This window comes from Rhodamnia argentea, chromosome 1 (genome assembly GCF_020921035.1).
Source record: "Rhodamnia argentea isolate NSW1041297 chromosome 1, ASM2092103v1, whole genome shotgun sequence".
In the NCBI taxonomy this organism is placed as follows: domain Eukaryota; kingdom Viridiplantae; phylum Streptophyta; class Magnoliopsida; order Myrtales; family Myrtaceae; genus Rhodamnia; species Rhodamnia argentea.
The window spans coordinates 11,468,470-11,493,609 of NC_063150.1; the positions used below are offsets into that span (position 1 = coordinate 11,468,470).

Consider the following 25,140-nt stretch of genomic DNA (forward strand, 5'->3'; position numbering starts at 1 on the left):
AATTGTTTCCAATATGCCACAAGAGAAGTGCACGTAATCGTATTATCTTGATCCAAAATTCCAAATTGACCAACAAAAGTCCAAATTGAACAACAAGGTATGATGTTCTTCATGATGTCGCCTTAAACATTAATAAAAGATGATTGCAAAGTTAATAATACCAACATATACGCCATATACGTAAAAAACAGCTTTCCGGTTTGGTTTGATTCTAAATTTTGTTGAGGCCAAACCAAACTACGATGTGGTGCAAACTACAAACATTTTTTTTTTTATAAAAAAAACCCACCTCTCGTAAACGGAACCAAACCAGTAAAACAGTTCAGTTCGATTTTGATTAAACGGTTCGAGTTGCATTATGCTCATCCCGTAGTAAGAACTATAGAACAATGGATACATGTCACGATCTTGTGATCGAGATGGCTAACGAAAACATCATGCGCGACGGCAGATCACATCGCTCTATTTAGTACTATGAATGCTTAAACTACACTGGACGTAGGACAAGCGACCGGCTGGTATGCCTGTTGTCCCGGTGATTAGTAGGTTTTAACCGAAGCGCCATGATTGTGTGAACATATGAAGTGTCATGCATCAGCATGGTGCTGCGATAATGGATTTCCCACTGGCATAAGTTAGCATAAGATAAAGTAAACATCACGTCTGCTAAGATTTTTCGAAAATGTCCATTTTCCGTGTCCGGCGAGAAATCTATTCGAGCTTTCAAAAATGTGAAATTCGTACCTCAGTAGTTGATTTAAACTAAGGGGGAAAAAAGCATTAAAAGTCCTAAAACTTCATGTATGAAATGCAATAAAATCCGTGAAATCAAATCCCATATTTTTTTACTAAAACAACCATACCGAAAAGTTGCTGACGAGACGCTCAAAACTTGACTTTTTGTCGACATCCTTATATTATACTGTTCAAAGTAAGTTTCGGACTTAAATGTGCAAATTTTGGAAAGGGAGCAGTATTGTCAATAATAGTATAATCTTAACCGTAGATTCACATACCATTATCACGTGTTTTGCATGAATCACTCATTAATTGGGAGATAATGCGGTCATAAATAACTAACGATCTTGTCATATTGTCGGGCTAGCAACTCCCTTTTGGACAATGTTCAAGAGTTGATTGCACCGAATAAAAGTTTTAAAACTGAAATAAATTTTCTAATGAAGATTTTGGACTTGATTCTCCATATATCTCTTTTAATTGGGAATTATAATTTACCTTCCCCTTTAAGTGAACACATTCTCCAATCAGATCTCTTTAATTAGGCCTCCAATTGTGTTATTCCCGTATCTTGATGTCAAATTTTAATTTCTTCAGCGAGCACTTCGGTTACACTTGGGATAATAGTCCCAAAAATCATAAAACTATCATACGACTGTTAATTCAGTCTTACGCTTTTTAATTTGACTAATTTAATCTCAAATCTTTTAACGATTTGTCAATGTAGTCCTTTCCGACCATTTTGATAGGGAATTGCTAATATGGACAGTAGCCATCTTATAGAGCGCGACCGACGCTAATGCAAACATATATATATATTTTACAGTTTTTCTGAATTTTTTGATGTCTTTCCTTTTTTTTTTTCCTTTTGTTTTCCCTATTTCCCTTCACCGGTTGCTGAGGCCTCGGTGACGGCTGGATTGCCCTCACCAGCCACAAGGTGAAGGCGGCGTAGTGAGGGCAAGATTTTCAAGAAAAAGCACGCAGCGATTTTTTCTGAATTTATTGCCATTTCAATTGACTAATAACTTATTCTGTACAAGATGGTGCTCAGAGCACTAACGGAATTTCACGATCATTGGTTCATTTAAGGTGCCTTGGTCCCGGTCATTATTACCGATTGTTTCGATCATGATGAACTTGGCAATATATCTTATCTACTAAAATTTCCTTATCACGACAAAAAAAAAATTGTTACTACAAAATATTTCCACTTAATCATCCCCCTGGTAAACGGCGGCCGTAACGATAATGGTCCTAAGGTAGCGGAATTCCTTGTCGGGTAAGTTCCAACCAGCACGAAAGGCGTAATGATCCGGGTACTGTCCCGGAGAAAAACTCGGTGAAATAAACATGTTTGTGAAGATGCAGACTACCCGCACTTGAACAGAAAGACCCCTATGAAGCTTTACTGTTCCCTGTGATTGGCTTTGGGCCTTTCCTACACAGCTTAGATAGAAGGCGAAAAAGGCCTCTTTTCGGGGGGCCTAAGCCATCAGTGAGATACTACTCTAAAAGAGCTAGAATTCTAAACAAACTAAATTAGTGGGTAACATATACGAATATATAGCTGTAACACTTCAAAGTTGGGTGAGACAGCTTCTAGTTTGAGGTGGCCACAACTTTGGAGGGTTTGCCAAACACCTTATCAGAGTTACATTATTCGATTGTGTGATTGTAACGACTATAGGAAAGCTTTACCGGCATGGCCATGGGCTAATTCGAGTGGTGCATCAGTGTTGTATTCATGCATGTCATGTCATGTCACTTTTCTCGTACGTAAATAGATGTCTGTTTCTAGGGACATCGTTGTTGGAAATATGGGATAAATTGAAGGGTGTATGAATGAGAAATTGATGCTCAAAGAACACCCTTGAGTTGAAAGTGGAAAAGTGGAAGACATTAATCCCACATTAAAAAGGAAGAATGCTTTAGAGTACTTTATGGATAGTTACCCTCCTTTTGGAGTGGTAACTATCATAGAACAAGCACTATGCCTCGCGTGTAGGGCGTAGGGGGTGCAAATCTCGGGGCCCGACGAGCTAAAACTTGGGCGTGAGCGCACGACAAGAATGTAGAATCGAAAGGTGGGCCTCGTGAAAAGCCTAATTTTGCCTTCCGGTTTATTTTTCCAACTCAAACTGTTACAAGTTTTTTTTTTTGTAACAGCTATTGAATCAATTGAGTAACGGTAGATTAATGACATTGTTGTCACAAAATTAATATTATAATGGCAGATTTAATCTCGATTGAGTAATGACAGATTAATGGCATTGCTGCAACAAAATCAATATTATAATGGTAGATTTAATCAGCTGTTATTATTCTTTTTCCGAAATGCCCCCCACTTACCCTAGAAGTAGATGGCTTCCTATTCTAATTTTTATGCACCAGAAAATCTTCTCCCTCTTTTTTTATTCTCAGATTTGTATTATTTTTTTTATAGTGTTCGGTTCAGGTTTGTTCAAGTTCGCCGAAGGCTTTGAAGTGTTGTGCTTGCTTCTTTGTTGCCAACCGTTGTATCCTGGGAGATATATGTTCACGAAAACTCGAGCACGTACTAGAGGAGACGAATCTGTTTTAAGGAAACTATGTCAAACACAGGCTTCGGTATTATTTATATCGATTCCATTTCTTTTCGATATTGTTATTGCAATTTCATTTCTGTTCAATTCTGTTATTGTATTGTTATTGTACTGCACCGTTATAATTTCATTTTTAGTGCGTTTATCAATTTGTATACTGTTTATAATGTTTATACTATAGCTATATTGAATTTTGTTACAATCTTAAAACAAATTCGTTACTTTAAATTCAAACGGCTACTGGAAACGAAGTTGTTGATGTGCTTGCCGACAACATCAACCAAAGCTCTGCCTCTACCTTAGGTGTGCAACCGCATGGATCATCCTCTACCCCTACTGCGGTTTCTGTCCACCATGGTGAGAAACCCGAAAAGTTCGACGGATCGAATGTTAAAATGTGGCAGCAAAAGATGCTGTTTTATTTAACAACTTTGAATCTTGTGAGATTCTTGACCGAGGAAGCTCCTAAGTTATCCGATGGAGAAATGGATAAGCAAGCCTTCAAGCATGTTGAGGCCTGGAAGCACTCTGACTTCTGTGCAGGGAACTATGTCATGAATGGTTTACACGACTCATTGTAAAATGTCTATTGTGCAATAAAGACGGCAAAGGAGTTATGGGAATCCTTGGATGGGAAATATAAAACAGAGGATGTCGGAGCAAAGAAATTTGTTATCGGTCGATTCCTTGATTATAAAATGGTGGATTCTAAGACCGTGATTAGTCAAGTGCAAGAAATTCAAGTGATCTTGTATGAGGTTTAGGCTGAAGGAATGAACTTGAGTGAAACCTTCCAAGTGGTTGCTATTATTGAAAAGCTACCTCTTGGGTGGAAGGATTTCAAGAACCACCTCAAGCACAAGTAAAAGGAAATGAACCTGGAGGAGCTGATTGTTAGACTTCGAATCGAAGAAGACAACAAAAGTTCTGAACGCAAAGGGTTCAATCGTACTACAGCTAAGGCAAATGTTGTGGAGCATAGGCAAGGCCACAAGAACAAGAAGATTGCCAAGCCAAAGTTGGGACAAAAAGGAGGAGTTTCCAAGAACAAGTTTTAAGGAAAATGCTTCAATTGTAGCAAGATGGGTCATAGATCCGTGGATTGCAGACTTCCGAAGAAGAAGAATTATGAGACAAATATGGTGAATGACATCATTCAAGACGTGTAAGACATAAACCTCTCTATAATGGTTTCTGAAGTGAACTTAGTTGGGTCCAATCCGAAGGAATGGTAGATTGACACTAGTGCCATTAGGCACGTATGCTCCAATAAGGACTTGCTCACAACTCTCAAACCAATTAATGGGGAGAAAGTTTTCATGGGAAAACTCTGCCTCTTTTGTTGTCGAAGGCCAAGGAAAGGTACCGCTGAAGATGACATCCGGAAAAGAGCCGACTCTGAACAATGTCCTATATGTGCCGGAAATCCGAAAAAACCCGATTTTCGGGTCTCTGTTGAATAAGCGTGGATTTCGTATGGTGTTCGAGTCGGACAAAGTTAATTTGTCTAAATTTGGAATGTATGTGGGGAAGGGATATGCATTTGATGGGCTTTTTAAACTCAATGTAATGACAATTATCAATAAAGATAATAAGTCTTCCGTTTATTTGCTTGAGTCTTCCAATTTATGGCGTGGTAGACTAGGACACGTTAATTATGATACATTGGGTAGATTAATTAACTTGGAACATATACCCTCATTTCAAATTGATTCAAAACATAAATGTGAAATTTGTGTTGAGGCAAAATTAACGAGATCATCGTTTCAAACACTTGAAAGAAACACCGAATCCCTAGAAGTAATTCATAGTGATGTTTGTGATTTGAAATTCGTACAAACAAGAGGTGGTAATAAATATTTTATTACTTTTATCGATGGTAGCACTAAATACTGCTATGTGTATTTGCTTAAAAGCAAAGATGAAGCTTTAGAGAAATTTGTTCTCTATAAGAATGAAGTTGAAAATCAACTTAATAAGAAAATTAAAAGATTGAGAAGTGATAGAGGTGGTGAGTATAAAGTACCCATTGGTGATTACATGCGCAACATGGAATTATACATTAAGTAACTGCGCCTTATTCACCTCAATAAAATGGTGTTGCTGAACGTAAAAATCACACATTGAAAGAAATGATGAACGCAATATTACTAAGTTCAGGTTTACCTCAAAATATGTGGGATGAAGCTATTTTGTCAAGCAATTACCTTTTAAATAAGGTACCTCGAAAGAAAGAGGATAAAACCCCTTATGAGTTATGGAAAGGTAGGAGACCATCCTATAAATACTTATAAGTGTGGGGGTGTCTTGCAAAAGTGGCTGCTCCAACACCAAAGAAAATACAAATAGGTCCAAAAACGGTGGACTATATCTTTATAGGCTATGCACATAACAGTAATGCATATCGATTTATTGTGCATGAATCTAAAATTCCAAATGTACACAAGAATACGATCATGGAATCTAGGAATGCATCATTCTTTGAAGATGTATTTCCTTGTAATTCCAATGATGGATCAAGTTCGTCTAAACGAACAAATGAAACTATGAATGGAGAAAGTCATGATTCGGATCATTGCTAGAACTCAGACGTAGCAAAAGAGCAAGAGTGAAAAAATCATTTGAAAAAGATTTTCTAACTTATTTGTTAGAAAAGGAACCATTAAATTATGCAGAAGCCGTGAATTCTTTTGAGGGACCTCTATGGAAAGAAGCAATAATAAGTGAAGTTGATTCTATTTTGCAAAGTCATACTTGGGAGCTAGTGGATCTTCCTTCTGATTGTAAACCTTTAGGATCCAAATGGATGTTTAAAAGGAAAATGAAAGCAGATGGCTCCATTGATAAGTATAAAGCCATATTTGTAATCAAATGATACAGACAACGAAAAGGCTTAGATTACTTTGATGCTTATTCTCCTGTGATGAGAATAAACTCCACTAGGGTGATACTTGCAAATGCAGCATTGCGAAATCTAGAAGTGCATCAAATGGATGTAAAAACAGCTTTCCTAAATGGTGATTTGGAAGAAGAAATCTACATGGAACAACCCGAGGGTTTTAAAGTTCCAGGATAAGAAAGGAAAGTCCGTAAATTGATGAAATCATTATATGGCCTAAAACAAGTGCAAAAGCAATAGCATGAAAAGTTTGATTATGCAATGATTACCAATGGTTTTAAGATCAATGAATGTGATAAATGTGTCTACATTAAAGAGACAAAAAATGGTTATGTCATTTTATGTTTTTACGTAGATGACATACTCATTGTTGGTAGTGATGACAAAACGATCAAATCTACCAAGAACATGTTGAATTCAAGATTTGACATGAAAGATATGGGATTTGCTGATGTGATTTTAGGAATTAAAATCACAAGAACATCAGAAGATCTTATTTTAAACTAGTCACACTATGTGGACAAGATTCTTGAAAAATTCAACATGAATGATTCTGGTATTGCTAGAACACCATTAGACAATAATCTTTATCTGTCCAAGAATAGAGGATAGGGTATTTCTCAAGTAGAGTACTCTAGAGTTATTGGAAGTCTAATGTACTTAATGAGTTGTACTAGATCAGATATATTGCCTATACGGTTAGTAGATTGAGTAGATATATAAGCAATCCGAGTGCTGACCATTGGAAAACAATAGTGAGAGTACTTAGATACTTACGGTATACTTAGAATCATGGCTTGCATTATACCGGATACCCAATTGTTCTAGAAGGATATAATGATGCTAACTGGATATCTAATATAAAAGATTGAAAATTTACTAGTGGATATGTATTCATACTAGCGGGTGCAACCGTATCTTGGAAATCCTATAAACAAACCGTTATAGCTAGATCCATAATGGAATTTGAATTTATAGCTTTGGATAAATGTGGTGAAGAGGTTGAATGGCTATGCCATTTTTTAGAGGATATTCCAAAATGGCAAAAACCCGTGCCACCAATCTGTATACATTGTGATAGTCGGTCTGCGATTGGAAGAGCACAAAGTAACATGTATAATGGTAAGTCTAGACATATACTGTCATAGACATATTACCATTAGACAACTACTCTCAGCTGAAATTATTTCTATTGACTACGTAAAGTCAAAGGATAATATTACGGATCCACTAACCAAAGGGTTAAACAAAGAGTTAGTTAAAAAATCGATAAGAGGATTGGGACTGAAGCCCATGAAAGAATAAGTTGATATAAAGGAAACCCAACTTAGTTGATTGGAGATCCCAAGATATAGGTTCAAAGGGACAACCTAATTATATAAAATTAATGATGTCACTGTGGGGGTTTATTCCTAAACCATTCCTATAAAATATCGGGGATATTGTAAGGAAAAAATGATACCAATTTTGCTTTAATGATTTTTAAATGGAGTAAGCAAATTACTCAAAATTAAGTAATCACCTATGTGACAGAAAAGTGGGGCCGCTTCAAGGGAGAATTATTTAGGGCTAAATTCTTTAGAAACTCTTGTAGAGCCAGGTTGATGTTCATGGCCAAAACGAACATAATCATGAGAACTGAACAAACATTTAGATGATTCCTGTGTGAAGTGTATGATTCATTTACATAAGAAAGTATGGCAGTTGAAGGACATCATGTCTCTTGGACAGCTAGTAAAGTAAATATACTTTCACAACGGAATGTTCAAAGGGTAAAACACCGCCTATCTTATGCAGGTTTCATTTATTGAACACTATCGCAGAGTCAAAACTAAAATAATTTTCATTCATGTGGGGATTGTTCGAAATATGGGATAAATTGAACGGTGTATGAATGAGAAATTGATGTTCAAAGAACACCCTTGAGTTGGAAGTGGGAAAGTAGAAGACACTAATCTTACATTGAAAAGGAAGAAGGCTTTAGAATGCTTTATAGATAGTTACCCTCCTTTGGAGTGATAACTATCATAGTACAAGAACTATACCTCGCGCGCAGGCACAGGGGGTGCAAATCTCGGGTCCAACGAGCTGAAACTTGAGTGCTAGTGCACGACCCGCATACACAAATGTAGGATCGAAAGGTAGGCCTCGCGAAAAGCCCAATTTTGCCTTCTGATTTATTTTTCCAACTCAAACTATTACAAGTTTTTTTTTTAACAACTACTGAATCAATTGAGTAATGGCAGATTAATGGCATTGCTATTACAAAACTAATATTATAACGGCAGATTTAATCTTGATTGAGTCGCGTTAATAGCGTCAAATTAATATTAGGGTTAATACCTGGAAAACCCAGCCGGCACTTTGATTTAATTATTTTTTGACCACAAAAACCTAAATAGTACACCGGGACAAATAGCTTCCCATTCCGTTAATTTTATTATTTAACTATCAAATTGTTGATTTAGTGACATGTGAAAGTTGATGGGATACCAAATGTTTTAACCTCTCTTTTTCTATTCTCTTTAGCATTTGACATCTTTGAATTTTTTGTAAGATCGAAGACTTGCTTTCGTATCATTGTTACCAGGTTTGTTCCATGGTCGGATCTTCGCCGTTGGTTGCCTAAGGGTTACCTATTTATGTCAAAAGGTGAACCTTTACGATGACACCATCCATAGCGCACGGATGGGTGGAGCACCAAGGGTTGTGTCCTCCCATATCGTAGCGGACCAAAAGCCAAAACAAAGTGACGATTTAATGGGGGTGAATTTGTACATGTGTACCTTAGAGTATTTGTGGTAAATAATTAGTTTAGGGTAATTTGTAAATATACTTGGTTTTGTGGTAAAAATAGTTTGGGGTAATTTGTTATTATTTGGGGTTTTGTGGTAAAAATAGTTTGGGGTAAATTTGTCATTACTTAGGTTTTTCATGGTATTCACCCTGAAAACTTTTTTCGAAACGCCCACTTACCCTAGAGGGAGATGTCCCATTCTATTTTAAGCAAAACTTCTCTCTTTTTCTAAATGCACAGGCCTTGGTATTATTTGTATCGATTCCATTTCTTTTCAATATTGTTATTGCAATTCCATTTCGATTCATTTCTGTTATTGTATTGTTATTGTATTGTATTGTTATAATTTCATTTTAGTGCGATTATCGGTTTGTATACTGTTCATAACGTTTACACTAGAGCCATATTGAATTTTGTTACAAGCGTCACTGTTTGGTCATGATCGTCGGGATCGACATGTATAGGGCGGGAGTGACTCTGAACACAAGGTGAGATTTCAAGATGTGAATTCACAACCTTTGGGTTCTATTTGATGTTATTGGGCTTCTAGTGGATCAAAACCTTACTAAAGGTATATTTGTTTATGAGATATGTGAATGCACGAATAGCTTGAGGAGTTTGAGATGGTGGCTGAAATGACCAATCATTATACATCAAGCATGGAAAATTATCCAATTAATCCTAAACTTAGTGTACGGATATTGGTTCAGTTCAAAACTTTGCAATTTTGCCAATTTCGTCTTAAATCTTTGCATAGAATTCAAATGTAGTCATTCCAATTAATTTTCGCTTTAAATGGTTGACGTCGGGACGTGCCATGTATGATGACCAGCAATAATTGGACCACTACGTTAGCCATTTCCGATAAAAACTAGCCGTAAAGACTACATTAGAATTTCATAAAAAAGATTTATAACTAAATTAACAAAATTAAAAATTTTATAATTGAATTGACATCCGTACAATTAGTTTAGGACTACTGATTGGGTAATTCTACCTGCATTAAGCTCATTTGGATTTTGAAGATAGACTTAGCCCTTCATAAAACTTCAGTTATAACACGGTGTTATTTTAGACTTACGCTATTTCATGTTATGAACATTTACTGTTAGTGAGTCAGATATATTTTCTTCTGAGGTTGTGGGTTGTAATGTATCATCAAACGAGTAACTTACAACACAGTTACAACTTTAAAGATTTGAATCCTTGATTACATTTGGTTGCGGTTGATAATCCTCATTTGCATTGTGCACCTATTAGTTGTTACAAATCTCACGCGCAAATGGACCTTTAGAACATCATAACATATAACTAGACGAAAAGAGATTTTCATAAATTGAAAGAGAACATTTGAATACTGGATTTTGTGCATGTTAAATAAAACTTATAATATTGAGCGAAGGCACGAAATCATAGCTCCAATTGACAATTCATAGCTCGTTCAAGAAATCCCGTGAAACCATTTCATAGAAGTTCATTGATATCTTTTTTGAATTCGATGAATGTTGGTTGACCGATCCTCTTCTACTAAAGAGTTTATCTAAAGAAAATGAGATATTGGAGAGGAATATACAGGCAAAGGGTGCAAAAGAATTAAATCACCAATTCATATATATTCATAAATATTTAATATAAACCTAGACGGAGTACGAGTTGTGCACATGATTGACTCTGACCAAATAACGAGATACACTATATTAAATTACAAATTACAAATATATCGAAATACACTATATTAAATTACAAATTACAAATATATCGATCTAATAAGATGTAATTAAGAGTTCTGCCCCCAAAACTTCCTTTGACTTTGTCATTCGAAAGCTGATGATCTGATCTTGTCTCAGGTTCAAATAGTTGGCACCAGTACAAGAACTCTCCTAAAAAAAGCATAGCAAGAAAAGGATTCAAGAAAAATAAGAAATGACCAACCATGTCCAGCTTTGCAGTTTTTCAAAGTCATGGTTGCTACTACTATCTTCCTTTCCAAACAATAGATTGTAACTTATAATATAGCCAGCAGTAGGATTACTTAGCCGATTGCCACGGATGGCCAGTTTGGGAAAAGTAGAGACCACAATCGACCTTCCAAAATTAATAATGAGAGACAAAGGCGGGGAAAAATTGTCTAAAATGTCCTAAATCTATTGTACTATAGTCCATTTAATCATAAACTTTTTAATTATATCAGTTTATTCCTAAACCTTTTGGCGATTTGAAAACTTTCAATTGTGTCAATTTAGTCCTAAACTTTTTAAAATTTTGCTAATTTAATCCTAAACTTATATTCGTAGAAAGAACTACATTAACAAATTATCAAAAGATTTATAATTAAATTGACAAATCGTCAAAAGGTTTAGGACTAAATTGACACAATTGAAAAATTTAGGACTAAATTGGCAAATCAACAAAAGGTTTAGGAATACATTGGCACCATTGAAAATTTTAGTATTGAATTGACCGCCGTACAATAAGTTTAGAACTTTTCGGACACTTATCCCAGTAAATCATATATCAAAAGTAATCTTAGACATATCAAGATTGTCTATGAAATTGATGAACTAAAATGCTGTAGCTGACTGTAAGTGGTTCTTCTAAATGTTCGATTAGCACATTAACTTGTTGGTAGATCGGTCCTGACATGCCCAGCGTTATTGTCAATTGTCGTGTTCATAATGAAGAAAAGACCCAAGGAATAATTGAATGAAAGAATGATTCTGCTGAACAAATGCAACCCAGAATAGAAGAAGGAAGAAAAGCAATTGATCTCCATAATTCTCTGTGGCTCAAAATCAAGCTCTTCTCCATGAAACTGCATGGCTTCTGCTTCTTGGACGCACAATGGTGTCGATCCTGATGTCATTGTCTTCAAATTCACACGGCTTGTCCTCATCGATCCTCCCGATGACTGTCGAGAAACTCCTAGGCACGTAACCCATTGCCGCCGCTGTTGAGATCCCGTTAGTCTTAGGGTGCCTCTGAAGGACAAGATCCATCTGAATTTGGCCGTTCAGGTGGCCTCTGGTAGACGCATCCCTTATTAGTTCTCTCATGTCCTCCTCGGTGACAAAGCTCGATCTCGACGAGCTGATGCTCAAGTTCTTCAGCAGCCCATCGTTAATTGGCCTGCCTGGGCCCTTCGTGAAGCCGCCGTAGCCGATGCGCCCTGAGCACTGCACCATGCTGCTCACGTAGAAGTTCTTGGCCTTCATGAAGATTCTTATGGGGGCCTTAATGCAGGTGATGAGCTTGTTCTTCTTGCTGCCTACCTTCTTGGTATTGTTGGCCATTTCGCAAATGACAGTTCACGCCGCTTCAAGTTCTTCCTGCTTTCTTCCTTCTTCAGCAATCAAATGCAGTGATGAAATGCTTCAGATGTGGATGAAAAACTTGGAGTGAGGTTGGGTTTGGGTCTCACGAGTGATCAGAAGGGATTTATATGATCTTGATAATCATCTTAGGAGACTGGGACTCTGAATTTACGTGTGGACTTTGTCAAAACGAATCAAAACAGCAAGGCAAAAAGATGAGATAACGCGGTCAAGGGTTTTGATCTATTCATACTTCAATCTTTTCACCAATGTGTAATGGGTCTCAGATTCCATGTCAAACACTTCTCTTTCCCTCAACAAATATAAGAGAAGAGTACAACCTGTGAAAGAACAATAGTATAATAAGCCTTAAGACATTCGGACTTTCGGTTCTGCAAATAATTGATAAATGCAAATCACATTGCGATTTCGTTCAAGTGCATCGAGCAAGACTTCATCTACACGGTGGTTGGCAAGACCAGGAAAAGATGACGATTCAAATTAGGATCCGCCGCTTCTAAACCAAGGCTGCGATAGTTTAATCGATCCGTGATAACGTCATTTTCCCTGGGAGGAGTTTCAGTTGAATACGCCCGTCAGAATTTTTTTAGAATGATTCTCCGTTCTTAGGTAACAAGCGACTAGGTTATCTGAGTTCCTCTTGAGAATGATTCTTTGTTTGTTTGCTGCTATCTCTTTCTCTGATAACGAAATTCGATGGTGGTTGGAGGGCAGTACAGGATCAACTACTCAATGGCGGTTGGGCTCTTGACTGTTTCTTGCGGATTATTCTTTTTCGCTAGAAGGAAATGACGAGACATACGATCTGACTTTAGTTACCTCCCTGGAGATTATTATATGGGATTCACACCATGACTCGGAATGTTTGGTTTGCGGATCTGTCGAGTCCGACATCGCATCGTTCACAGCAAAGAGATGTCCTTGAGATGGGTCATAATTAGATCCGTCAAATGGGTGGGTCGGGTCGAGATTGAGTTTGGTCGAAAATGCTCCGACTGAAATTGACCCATTTTCATGCAAGAAAAATCTAGTGATCCCAAAATCCGATGCCACCTGTATTGATAAAACACTTCTATATCCAAAGAAAACCAATTAGGCGACTCGAAAAGGAATTGGATTTCCTTAAGGGGATGCTATTAGCTTCTCCATAAATTCTATTTATTCTCGTTTAAAGTATGTGAATTTTCTTATTCAGTATCGTATTCTTTAAATGATAGCTTCGTTCAATTTTTAAATGGCTAATTTAAAATTTGAGACCACATCTCCCTATCCATTATTTAAATTTTGCGATATAGATTAAAGTTTATGAACTCCTCTCTTATTTGTTTTTAACAAATTGATTTCAAATAAGTGGACTTTACAAAACATGATTTTCGCTATTATTTTCTTTTAAATGGATTCTATTAAATGATTTGATTAACATAAGACTATTTCTGAAAAGGAAACATAATTAAGTGAAAGGCAAATATGTTGTTTCCAATAAGCAAATTTGGAAAGAAGGAGGTGAGGGGTTCGAATCCTCACCTTTGGGAGAGTGGGGTAGGGAAACGTGAGAAGGAGTAGGGTTTTGCAACTTGCAGCAAATAGAGCGCATAGTGTGGTTTGTATAGTAAAATAAGATAGGATATGATAGAATCACAAAAAAAAAAAAAAAAAGCAATAGCTTTCCCAAATTAAGTATACTGTATCATTCAAGTTATTCATAGTAAAGTTTACTTGATCGAATTAAGAAACTAAATCATTTAACAAAATTATCAATCTTATATGTTTTCAAACTCAACTTGTCTGACCAAAACAAACTCAACTTGAAAATTTTGACCAAAAAAAAAAAAAAAAAACCTCAACTTCAATTAGGCGGGTTTATGCAAAATTATTTCAATTTCCATTTAATTTTCTTCTAAGCAAATTGTTTCAAATGTGTATGCTTTATTTTAAACGAGTGGATCAAAAGAAGAAAATAAAAATAAATGAAATGTACATATGGAGGAGAAAAGACACTAGAAGTGTTATAAATTTCATATGACAACGATGCTAAAACTTTTCGCTGGATTACTTAAGTGCTATATTCGAAAAAAATAATTACTTATGTGCCTTCGACGACAAATTCTGGTAAAAAGTCCTCCGATGTTGCTTTATAAAGCACTTTATTAGAGCTGTGCATCCTCGTACTCTGCTGTTGTTGAGCTACAAGTATCCGAGTATTTGTACCAATAACATCAAAATACTTCATAATCTACGTCCACAGAGGGTGAGTTAGGGCCTAAGATCAGGCCGAAAGGTATAGTCGACGGTCAACATGTGAATATTTCTGCACTCCCCTTATTGGTCCCGAGGGACGGAGGTAAGAAGATGATTATGTTTACTTCGTCTTTCAAGCCGCCAGCGTGTGTGCGAAGATTTTGGCAAGTCTTTGCCGTGAGTGTATCTATCCTCATGATGCCGTTTTCCTCCTTAAGTTAGATGGGAGTCTATTCAAGACGAACATGATGGGGGAGTTCTTCAATGGATGATTTGGGCTGCTTCCTCATCCTTTTCCTTCACCCAAATTCTGTAAGTTCAGTTCACACTCGTAGAGAATGGAATCTGTTCACTTTTTTGACTTTTGCTGGCTCATCAACATTTATGTTTCCATGTCTACATGAATCATGTGAGGAATTGTCAAGGTCCAACTAGAGCTTTCATGTAATGAGTTTTCTGATGTTGGCCTAATCTCCGCCTGGAGCTGTCTTATGCAATTAAGCTTCGAAGGGAAGGTAAACTCATCCGGTCGCCAATGAAAAGCATCTTCCGGTGCCCTTAACCAGCATAGACCATCACCGATTACTGTAAATCCAATCCCATGTACCAAGTCCAGACGCCGGAAACAAACAATCCTCTGATCTGTATTGGAATTTTTACAAGCAAGCAAAAGATGAAAAAATTGCATTACATTTGACAGCAAATCGTGGCGCCCCATGGGTTCACATTGTCATCTTCCTCAGCTAATTTCAATGGCAGAACCGACCCTTACGGGAGCACTGGGCTGGCAACAGTGTCGCCAAGAAATTTGTCACTTGAAACCACCGTTTTGTGAATGTTTCGGTTCTTTAATCACAGAGCAGAAAGTTGTACCAACATTTCTAAGGTTGAAGAGCATTTTATAGAATTAGCTGATTACTGTGCTTTTTTCCTTAGTATTAGCTGGACTACCCGAATTGATTAGAGCGTTTCCTCCACGGATTTATCTTTTTATCACCAATCACAATCACAATCACAATCACAATCGCAATCACAATAACCCCTCATCTATCCGGTCTTTGCCTCAAAAGTTAAACTTTCATAATAACCATCATCTGTCATTTCATGACAACACTGCCATAAGCAAGAAGCACTAATGCTTCTATTATTTACTGAAGATCCTGGTACCTAAACTACAGGAAAGTGAAGCAAGAAACATCCGCCGTGCCCAATACTCTGAAATAGAGATCTGTCCATAGCTGATTAAAGAAATGCAAGCCGCCACGTTCAATGAATGTTGATTTGCTAAGGCTTGTGAAAGAGGGCAGCACTTGGGTAACTTGTTTGTCAGTCACTTGTATGTGACATTACAACAACAAATGGGCCTGATCTGTGGCATTAATTTTCTTCAAAATTATGGAGTTCAAAAGTTAAGAGATAGCTGCACTAAAATCATCTCCTGTCGCAGAACAAGCTGCAGCGAAGAATTAGCTGACAACCCTCTGGTGGCTTTCCCCCCGATTGACCATGAGATTCACCACCGGGGGGGGGGTTGGGGTTTCCTTTTTCTTTCTCCCCCCTTTTTTTTGTTTTTTTAAAATGATCATTCCCAAAACATCTAATAGTTTTTTTTGTGATGGAGAAGCTTGCAAACTCAAGAGCAAATTCAGTTAAGAAAACAATGCATGGTTGAATTAGTTTACCCTTTTTTGGATAGTTGTGGTTCTAAGGAAAGCTAAGTTACAATGACTACTGTTCTGAAGAATCTCCTCACATATTTTCACATCACAAATAGTTAAGGCCTTTCAGTAATTCAACAGCAGCTGGAGACTGTCCAGTGAGAAGCAATGCTTGGAGTAGTGCTCTGTCCAATTTAGTCGGCCATGTCCCTCTCAACGGAACCAATGGCGATGGTGGCACGTCTCTGAGGAACAAAAGCAAAACTAGACATTAGACTACAATGACACAAAATCCATTGACACAAAATAACACAGCCTTAGTTCAATTAGTTTGTCATATCCATGCCATCGCCTGTATATTGCAATGTGTCTGGTCAAGCACAATGATGTTGACACATGAACAAGAATGTCTGAACTGTAAACTCTCGGTCATTGCGTTTCGACATGCATTGCATTACACTGCATGACAGTAGGTACCCAGTGCACCTTAAATAATTAAACCGACATATCCAACTTGACAAGTTATGGACCCAACAAAAAGCATTATATCCATAATCAATACCAACTTAAGCACAGAAAAAGTTCAGAAGCACGCTTGCAGTAATATTAGTGCACTCAACTTCAAGCATCTATGCATTAGATTGGATTGCACTCGATCACCTAGAAAATAACGCGAAAGAGTAGTGATAGAATTTATCAAAAGAAATTGTCACTAGTAGCACAACACGGTCAATCATTTCGAATATCAGATCTTTTAGCCATGTTTCTACAGGTACCTGATTTGAAGAAAATTACGCACTGGACAATGAACTATAACCTCAATTCTAGAGGAACATAATTTCTTTTAATTTGTCATAGCTGGTAAGTAAAAATTGAACAGCGTGCTATGAGATGCCCTTGCTTACAATAACCATAAACATGGGTAATCCCAGTTTCCCTCCTTTATGGGGTTCAAAAAATGTACCAATTTTCAAATATTTCTTAAAACGATTTAGGCATAGAGTTAACATCAAAATTATATTCATTTGTCCCGTAGTTATGGCTGATAGTGTAAAAATAAAAAGAAGTGCTTCGAATCATTGCTATTTGACTCGGACATGTTCTAAAAAAGTCGAGGCATTTCGAATTGTTTGTTGACACGGACAAAGTTAGGGAAAACCTCTGAACAACAGGTAGATCTATAGGACATACATGAACACATACTTCACAAGCAATGCATTTATCAAATTCAAAATGGATTTGGCCGCAAAAATGCTCGGATGTAATTAATTTTTCGCAATCCTGACCGTCCATCTTTTTCAGCCAACTCCGGTGTTTCCATCTTTCCTTTCTGAGTTCATAGCTTCTTGAACTTTTTTAGGGTCTCGCTTCTTGAGTTCAAGAATCTACACTCTCGCGTCATAGGGCTCCGTCCCGGAATCAGGACCGCCCTTCTTTCGGTAAAGGTATTCTATTTCATTCCCTTCGGGTCTCAAGTAATCTCCCCTTCCACACGGAATTGGGATCTCTCTCGCATGCAACTCTTTCTATTAGGAAAGCCTCGCTTATTCAAAGGGCTGGTTATTTAACACCCCACGTTTATCTACTTCTATCGATGTGGGGGGAACGTATATGCCGCTACAAAATTTATAAAAAATCATCTGCTTCCGGAAGAAATCGAAGAATTTCTTGGGAATCCTACAAGATCCATTCTTTCTTTCAATTCATGTATCGTCAGATTTTAGTTAATATATGAGGACTTTCAGGTAATGCCAGTACCATGTTAGTCCTTTTAAACTGACATCATATGAGGGGATACTATCACCAATAGCATCTGAAACCACCTCTTCTGTGCCCTCAGTTTTGGCCTTCTCAATTATATTGCGTCTCTTATTCTGCAAAAATTTGACAAGAGCTTACGGCTCAATTTTTTTGGACTCAAGTGCTGAATACTCGTCGAATTCCTGTGAATGTGGTGGGGGGACGATTCCATATCATCTGACACACCAGAGGAACCTCTAGATAAGTATGAAGTGTCCCAAGAAGTGTACGTCAATTTTTTCTCTGGCTCAGGAGCCAAATCTGGTCTAAGAAGAATTATTGACGGATATAGAGAAAGCACATAAGTTATATCCACTTCAGAAGCCAAGAACTGGTCCACTGCCACCTCATAGCATCCATTTTGAAAAAGGTAGTTTGCATATCTGTAACAGGTTCAGGAAGATCAGTGGTGTGAGGAGCAATTTACTGTAAGGAGATAGTCAATGCAGCGATGCAAAACACTTCAACAATAAGATTTCGCTTTTGGACAAAGTTCTGAAGCAATAATGTCCACAAGATACATGGAGACCCATTGAGGTAATTTACTTAATCCAGTAACATAGAACCTCATTCACAGAGCTGAATTACGGACCTGTCTCTCCTTCCATGGAAATTTCATACTAAGGCCAATAAGTTACTTCATTATTATCATGGTTACAGATTTTCAAGGAAATCTACAGTATATGAATTAACCTCTCTTTTCCAGCTCAAAGGTTTGAATCTTCTGGTGGAAGCATCTTGCACAATGCAAAGGCTTCCTCAAAATTGCCAGTTCCCATTAATTGCACAAGCTGCATTAAGCACATAAATCAAGAAAAAGAATAACAAAAGGAAAATACATAAGAATGCACATAATAAATTGACATGCCCCATGAGTACCTGGGTACCGGTAGGAACAGGAAAGAACCCATATACGGAATTATCTTGGGCAACAACTATTGCACTCCTACTTTGGGCAAGATGGCGAACATTGCAGAGAACAACAGAGTGAATCAATGGATATGGGATTCGAAGAGAGCAAATCTGAAGTACACCAACATGAAGAATGTTACAGCAAGAAGCTTAGCATGCAAAAACGATGAACAGAGAAATAAACTGGTAAGACACTTATCAGCCTACCTCAACATATTTTGGTAATAAACTTGCTGCATATGTCTTCTGAATGACAACTTCTTGAGGAGCCTCCGATCAACATATCCTACCTTCTGGCAATAGCATCCCAATTTGGTCCACAAAAACTCAAATATTATCCTAAATATGGCAGAAACTCATTGAAGCATATGAAAATACCACCATATAATCCAGAGAAGGATTAGTCTTTATTACAGAAACCAACTTGGCCACAAAGTTGATTGGGAATCTCAAGTTAAATGCATCACACAGAATGGCAAACAAATTCAAGCATACTCTGCAGGCACCAAAAGAAAATATGAATTGGATTTTATCTTCAGGATACAAGAAACACCTAGACGTTGACAATTTAGTTCACCAACAGAATTCACATTTTCCTCATTTTTTTTTTTTTGCAGCTTCTGCTGAGTTCTAAGTTCCTGCATAATGGAGAAAAAAAATCCTCTGTTTTAGATACATGACTATACTCATGTTTGTTCTTCAAGCTAAATCTTGGAGCCAAGCCCCATTGCAAAGATTCTTCTTTTAATGCAAAAATGTTCTCTGCTAATATTATTAGCTTCTGTATGACACTAAGCAAATGTCTGAATCATTGCCTTTGCAGAACCATATGGCCTCCCATGTCCAATTGCAGGGTAAGCGCTTCTCACAATATCTGACTTCAGTTCTGCTGTAACAGTTGACTCATAGGGAAAAAATGATCTTAGGATATCATAGACTTCTTAACATGTTCGTATAAAAGCTATGATGGAATCTAAAAAAAGGCTTTATCAGGCCTCAACCACTTGAGGAAATACTTATAATTGAGGGCCTTTGCTTTTGAGGTGGATTTTTTGGAAAAGTGGTACAAATATAATGGCCACAAAATTGCTCCGGTGGGAACATGTGATATAGGATGGAAGGCGGAGGGGAAAACATAAAGGACCTAGAGGAGACAATAAAATTTGAAAAGAAATGTCTTGACTATTTGATCTAATAGAGGACCTGAGATGTAATAGAGCATAATGGCATCAAACAATTTCTTAAGCCTACCCACTTAGGGGAACTAGACTTGAATAGTAAATAGTTGTTACTAGAATTGTCGTTGTTGAGGGCCTTCATAACTTGGATGACACCTCAACAGAATATATTGACATCAAGAAGTACACCTTAATAGTCTCAAAAAGTCAGTATTTCAGCAGGACAATGCATTCAAACCACAAGAAGAAGCATACTGATTTGTACTTGCCACACAGCACATAGTGTCCACATTTCCTTAAATATTTCCACACCCAAACATGGTACATTACATGCAATAACCATGACCTGGCCATAAAAAAACTGCCACTCATGTTGAACATTATAGTGGACATAGGGCCATCAACAAAGGGCCACTCAAGTCAAACTCTGTTGGTGGAATAGGTGACAAGCCACACAAAATAACCACGACCAGTTCCTAATTGGAACAAGAAGGATTGCACATTAAGCCATCAAAAGACTAGCCTGCAGTCCTAATTCTTAATCAGTACACATTGTAACTCCATCTTCAGAAGCATTCTTGGTCTAAATGTAACTAAGCCTTCAGAATAGGAGATGACAAAGGGAATCATAAGGGTCTAAAGAGCAAAATACCTTCCCAAGGATGAGTTCCCCAGAAGGAAGGGGCACCACCAGAGGCGGCGCAACCCTCCCACAAGGAAATACCTCAGACAATGCACCATTTGTAGCATTTATGATCATGTACTCTCTCCTGATTCCCAAGCATATGTTCTCACCGCTCCACGACATCGACTCCACAGTATCAGGCACCCCAAACTCTTTCACCTCCACAAAGCCCATTCCCCCTACATCATAATGAAAGCAAAATCACCACCAAAATGGAGGAATACACAGGTGCAATTCCACAAAGCTTCAGAATCCTTTCTCTGAATTCCACAAAGCAAAGTCACTTATCGATCTCTACAAATAAAGAGGAAAACTTTTCCAAAGAAGTCAATCTAGTCACATAAATATTGAACGCAACTCAGCACCGCTTTCTCCACTATTGGAGCTTCAAGTACGTTAACCGTATAACGATCATAAGTACCGAAATTCTCATTCTACTGACGGCCATGGTTCACTAAAGAATAATAACAAGTGGAAAATAAGGTTGGAATTACCATCGTGCCGGAAAACAAAGACCCTGTTTTGCCTGGCGAAGCAGAGGAACCCTCTCTTCTCGTCCCAAGAGCACACATTGGCACCTCTCGCCTTCGCGAGGACTGCCGCGGTCTCCAAATTATGGAGCCTGTGAAACGCAATCGACTCGGACAACGTAAGGAGCAGCTCCCTCGAGGCCAACACCTCCATCGACAGGAACGGTCGCTTCGTGAAGCTGGCAACATTCCGCTGCAGCACGTAAGGCTTCTTCTGGAGCTCCGGGCGGGAGTCGGGCGGAGGAGACCAGACGGACGGCGGGGGGCCGTTGATGCGGAGGGATCCGTAGGCGCAGCCGAGAAGGATATTGGAGGCGTAGGACGCTACGGCCTCGATTTTGGCGGGGCAATCCGCGAGGAGATTAAAGGAGTCGTAGGTAGCTGTTATTGGTTCATTGGTTCCGGGACCGATGGTTCATAACTTAAAATTAATAATCGCCCGTTAGAAATTGGTTATGCAAAATAAGAATTATGAAACACTGAGCTCGTTTCATGGACCCGGCGAGAATCGAATACCAATTCAGTTCGATTTTTAAAGGGTTTTATAAAATTAAATTAATCAAAAACAAAAAAAAATTTAAAAAAAAAAAAAAATAAAAAAAAAAAACATTTAAAAAAAAAAAAAAAAAAAAAAAAAAAAAAAAAAAAAAAAAAAAAAAAAAAAAAAAAAAAAAAAAAAAAATTTTTTTTTATTTTTTATATATTTAAATTATTTTAATTTTAAAAATTTTTTTAATTTAAAAAAAAAAAAAAAAAAAAAAAAAATAAATTTATTTAAAAAAAAAAAAAAAAAAAAAAACAATGCTATAATGTTCATCATTTTTTTTTTTCGGATGAACCTATCTTGATTAGCAATTACTTATGTTTTGTTCGAAAAATTGTATTTATATAAATAATCCATGCGGGTATAGTTTGTGGTAAGTGTGTTTTTGTTAATCTTTTATGAGCTTAAGACATCCCTAATTCATCAATTTTTTTCATAAAAGGATAATTGATCATTTACCTCTCAACGAAAAAATAAAAAAAAAAAAAAAAAAAAGTTTAACCTTGAACCATATCACATCTCTTGATGAAATAGGATAATTGAGATAGTATTTTGTAAATAGTAATTATTTAATATATTAATTTTTTTTTTTAAGAGAAGACATGAGCTTGCCTGAGAAGTGGGTGTAAACGAAGTTTAGATGTGAAAGTTGAAAATTTTTAACATTTTAGAGAAAAAGATGTGACATCCTATGCTGCTTTTCATTTGAAAATGAATTTATCTTAATTTTAAGAAATTTGTCTGAAAATGAATTTCATTCATAACTTTCATTAAGTAATAGTACGATAAAACAAAGTACTAGCTTCGGAACATGGCAACTCCGAAATGATAGACGGGGGGATATTTAATCCAGTTCATTTGTAAGGCTTTATTCCGGTGGGCTTTCACAACCCAATTCGCCGCCCTATTACACTCTCTTCTGCAGTGGCCTATCTTGAGAGACTGGAAGTTCTTCATGAGGGCTTGGGCCTCCACGATAAGAGCTCCTTGCTTCCCAACCCGGTTGATCTGCCGAGCCAGTTATCTCTTCCATCAGATCAAAGTGATCTGTTTCCAACTCAAGCCAGAGTATACCAGCGTGCAAGCGGCCATCATATCTATGATGGCTCATGAAAGACTCACCAATCAATGATACGCAATTCAAGGTGCAAGCTCACATCACATTTAGGTGGCTTCGACATGTTCACAAACGAAGTTGGTGTCGTGAAATTTTAGGCTTGTTAGCATAAATAGGTCCGGTTCGGTTTGAATGGGTGGTTCCCCATCTAGAACGGGAAATTGAACCAATACCCGCTGGTTCTGGAAAATTAGAACTAGGAACCGAACCATGGCCGAGGAAATTTTTGGAGGATTGAAATTGTATTTCTTCATTTTTTGTTACATGTGCCTAAGCGTGTGTGTTGTATACACATAGATGTACAACGTAGGAAACGATATACAAAAAAATAAAATCCTATTTTGCGGACTAAGTATTTAATCTTGTGGATTGATTAAATCAATACAAATTGACTGAATCAATCAATCAATTTAAGATTTGCACAATCGAATCCTATCTTCAATACCTCTCTCTCTCTCTCGAGTTCACGAGGATGGAGATGGATTGAGATGGGAGGAGAAGGAGGATGGAATGATGGGGGACAAACGGAAAAAGGAGCAAAGAAGACAGAATAATAGTGAGCCGCCAAGGCCCGGACGCAAGGTAGTGCATCTTCAAGCTCGTGTGACTGATCACTGATGGCGCGATGAAGCCGGACGCAAGGAAGTGCACCTTCTGAGGCCATCCACAATAGGTGAAACGACGCATGCCATGATTTACTAGGGATGACTTGCCTAGTTTATAGTCGGCATAGTTGTTATTTTGACGAATGTGTTCTGCTTTAGAAGAGAAGTGAGTGATCGAATCCGAAGTATCTGGGCAATGTTCAGCAACACGTGGAGCTTCTTGGAGAACCTATAAATGTTCGAAGTGTCAATTTATTTCGTGTGGGACTTGAGGTTTGGCAGAAGCTGAATAAAAAAAAAGGGAAAGTATAAATCGTGTTGGTGAACTAAAATGTCAACAGCTAGGTGTTTCTTGTATCCTGGAGATGATGTCCAATTCATATTTTCTTTGGGTGCCCGCAGAATATGCTTGAATTTGTTTGCGTTTAATTTGAGATATCCCAATAAACTTTGCGGCGAAAGTTGGCTTTCGTAATCAACTATACTTAATGCACAATGATATTGTCAATATAAAATTCTAATTACAGTCTAACGAAGCGAAATAAATAGAATCGAATTTAATGGAAATGCTATCTTGAACAAAGGATAATCAACCATGAATTTGATTGTAATAGGAAGTATGAAATTTTAGCTCGAACAATAAAGCCAACGGTTGCTCATGTGCTTGTCCCTCGGCACTTTGTTTTATCTTTGTGGTTGCTCTGTGACAAGCCACGTGATAGAGTTTTGCTGTAAAACACAATTCAAATAATAAAGCTTTGATTTTTGGATTTTTCATGTTAAGTTTAAATTTTAGAAAATCTGATAGAGAGGAAGCATCTCAAGATACTTTTTAATTAAGTCAATGAAATCTATTTAAGTAAAAATGACTAATGATGTGTCCCTTGATAGTGCAATTTGTCAATGTAAGAACAAAGTATATTCTTAGATGGTACAGTTTTTCATTTAAATGATGTGTTTCCTTTTATCACTATTCTCATAAAGGAGAAAGAGAATGATGCGAGAGCTGGACCAGAACAACAAGTTACATGAACCTAATCTTGTTGCCCTTGCCGATTAAGGAGGCAATCAGGGCTAGAATTTTGTCAAGTAATTGGAGGTACAAATGGCATTGTGTTTCAAATCTCATGTTTCATGACCTATATACCTGGGGCACCAGGGCTGGCAAGAAGTTCGAGAAAACTTGGGGAGGGCAGTTATGCTGTCCCTCTTGACTAGCCTTGGCCCACTAAAAACGTTTGAGCTCTCTCTCAGGCTATGTTGTTCCGCGAAGAACATTAGTCCTGCATTGGTTATTTATCCAGTAGCCCCGTCGAAGAAATCGCACTCTACAACTATATTGTGCCGTGTTACCATATGCCCACTTCCTCTTCGATGGCCAGTACTTTATTCATTTGAAACTCCTCCAATGTGTGATGATCATCCCACCTTGGTTTGAAGGACTCAAAAAGTTTATTACTTTGTTTCTTCATAGGGTTAAGTTGTTTGTCGACTTACTTTAGACTATTAATGAGTCTCCCAA

At 37.4% G+C, this 25,140-nt stretch overlaps 1 protein-coding gene and 1 pseudogene across 1 annotated transcript; both read right to left on the reverse strand.

Moving 5' to 3' along the window:
- Positions 1-11,811: 11,811 nt before the first annotated feature.
- LOC115728224 lies at positions 11,812-12,309 on the reverse strand. Its single transcript, XM_030658563.2, has one exon. The coding sequence runs from the start codon at positions 12,307-12,309 to the stop codon at positions 11,812-11,814; it is 498 nt and encodes a 165-aa protein (XP_030514423.1).
- Positions 12,310-12,573: 264 nt separating this feature from the next.
- Positions 12,574-23,677, reverse strand: LOC115729943 (annotated as a pseudogene).
- Positions 23,678-25,140: the final 1,463 nt, after the last annotated feature.

Excerpts from the sequence above, each read along its gene's own strand:
- LOC115728224 (XM_030658563.2), bottom strand. The coding sequence starts at position 12,309 with ATGGCCAACAATACCAAGAAGGTAGGCAGCAAGAAGAACAAGCTCATC.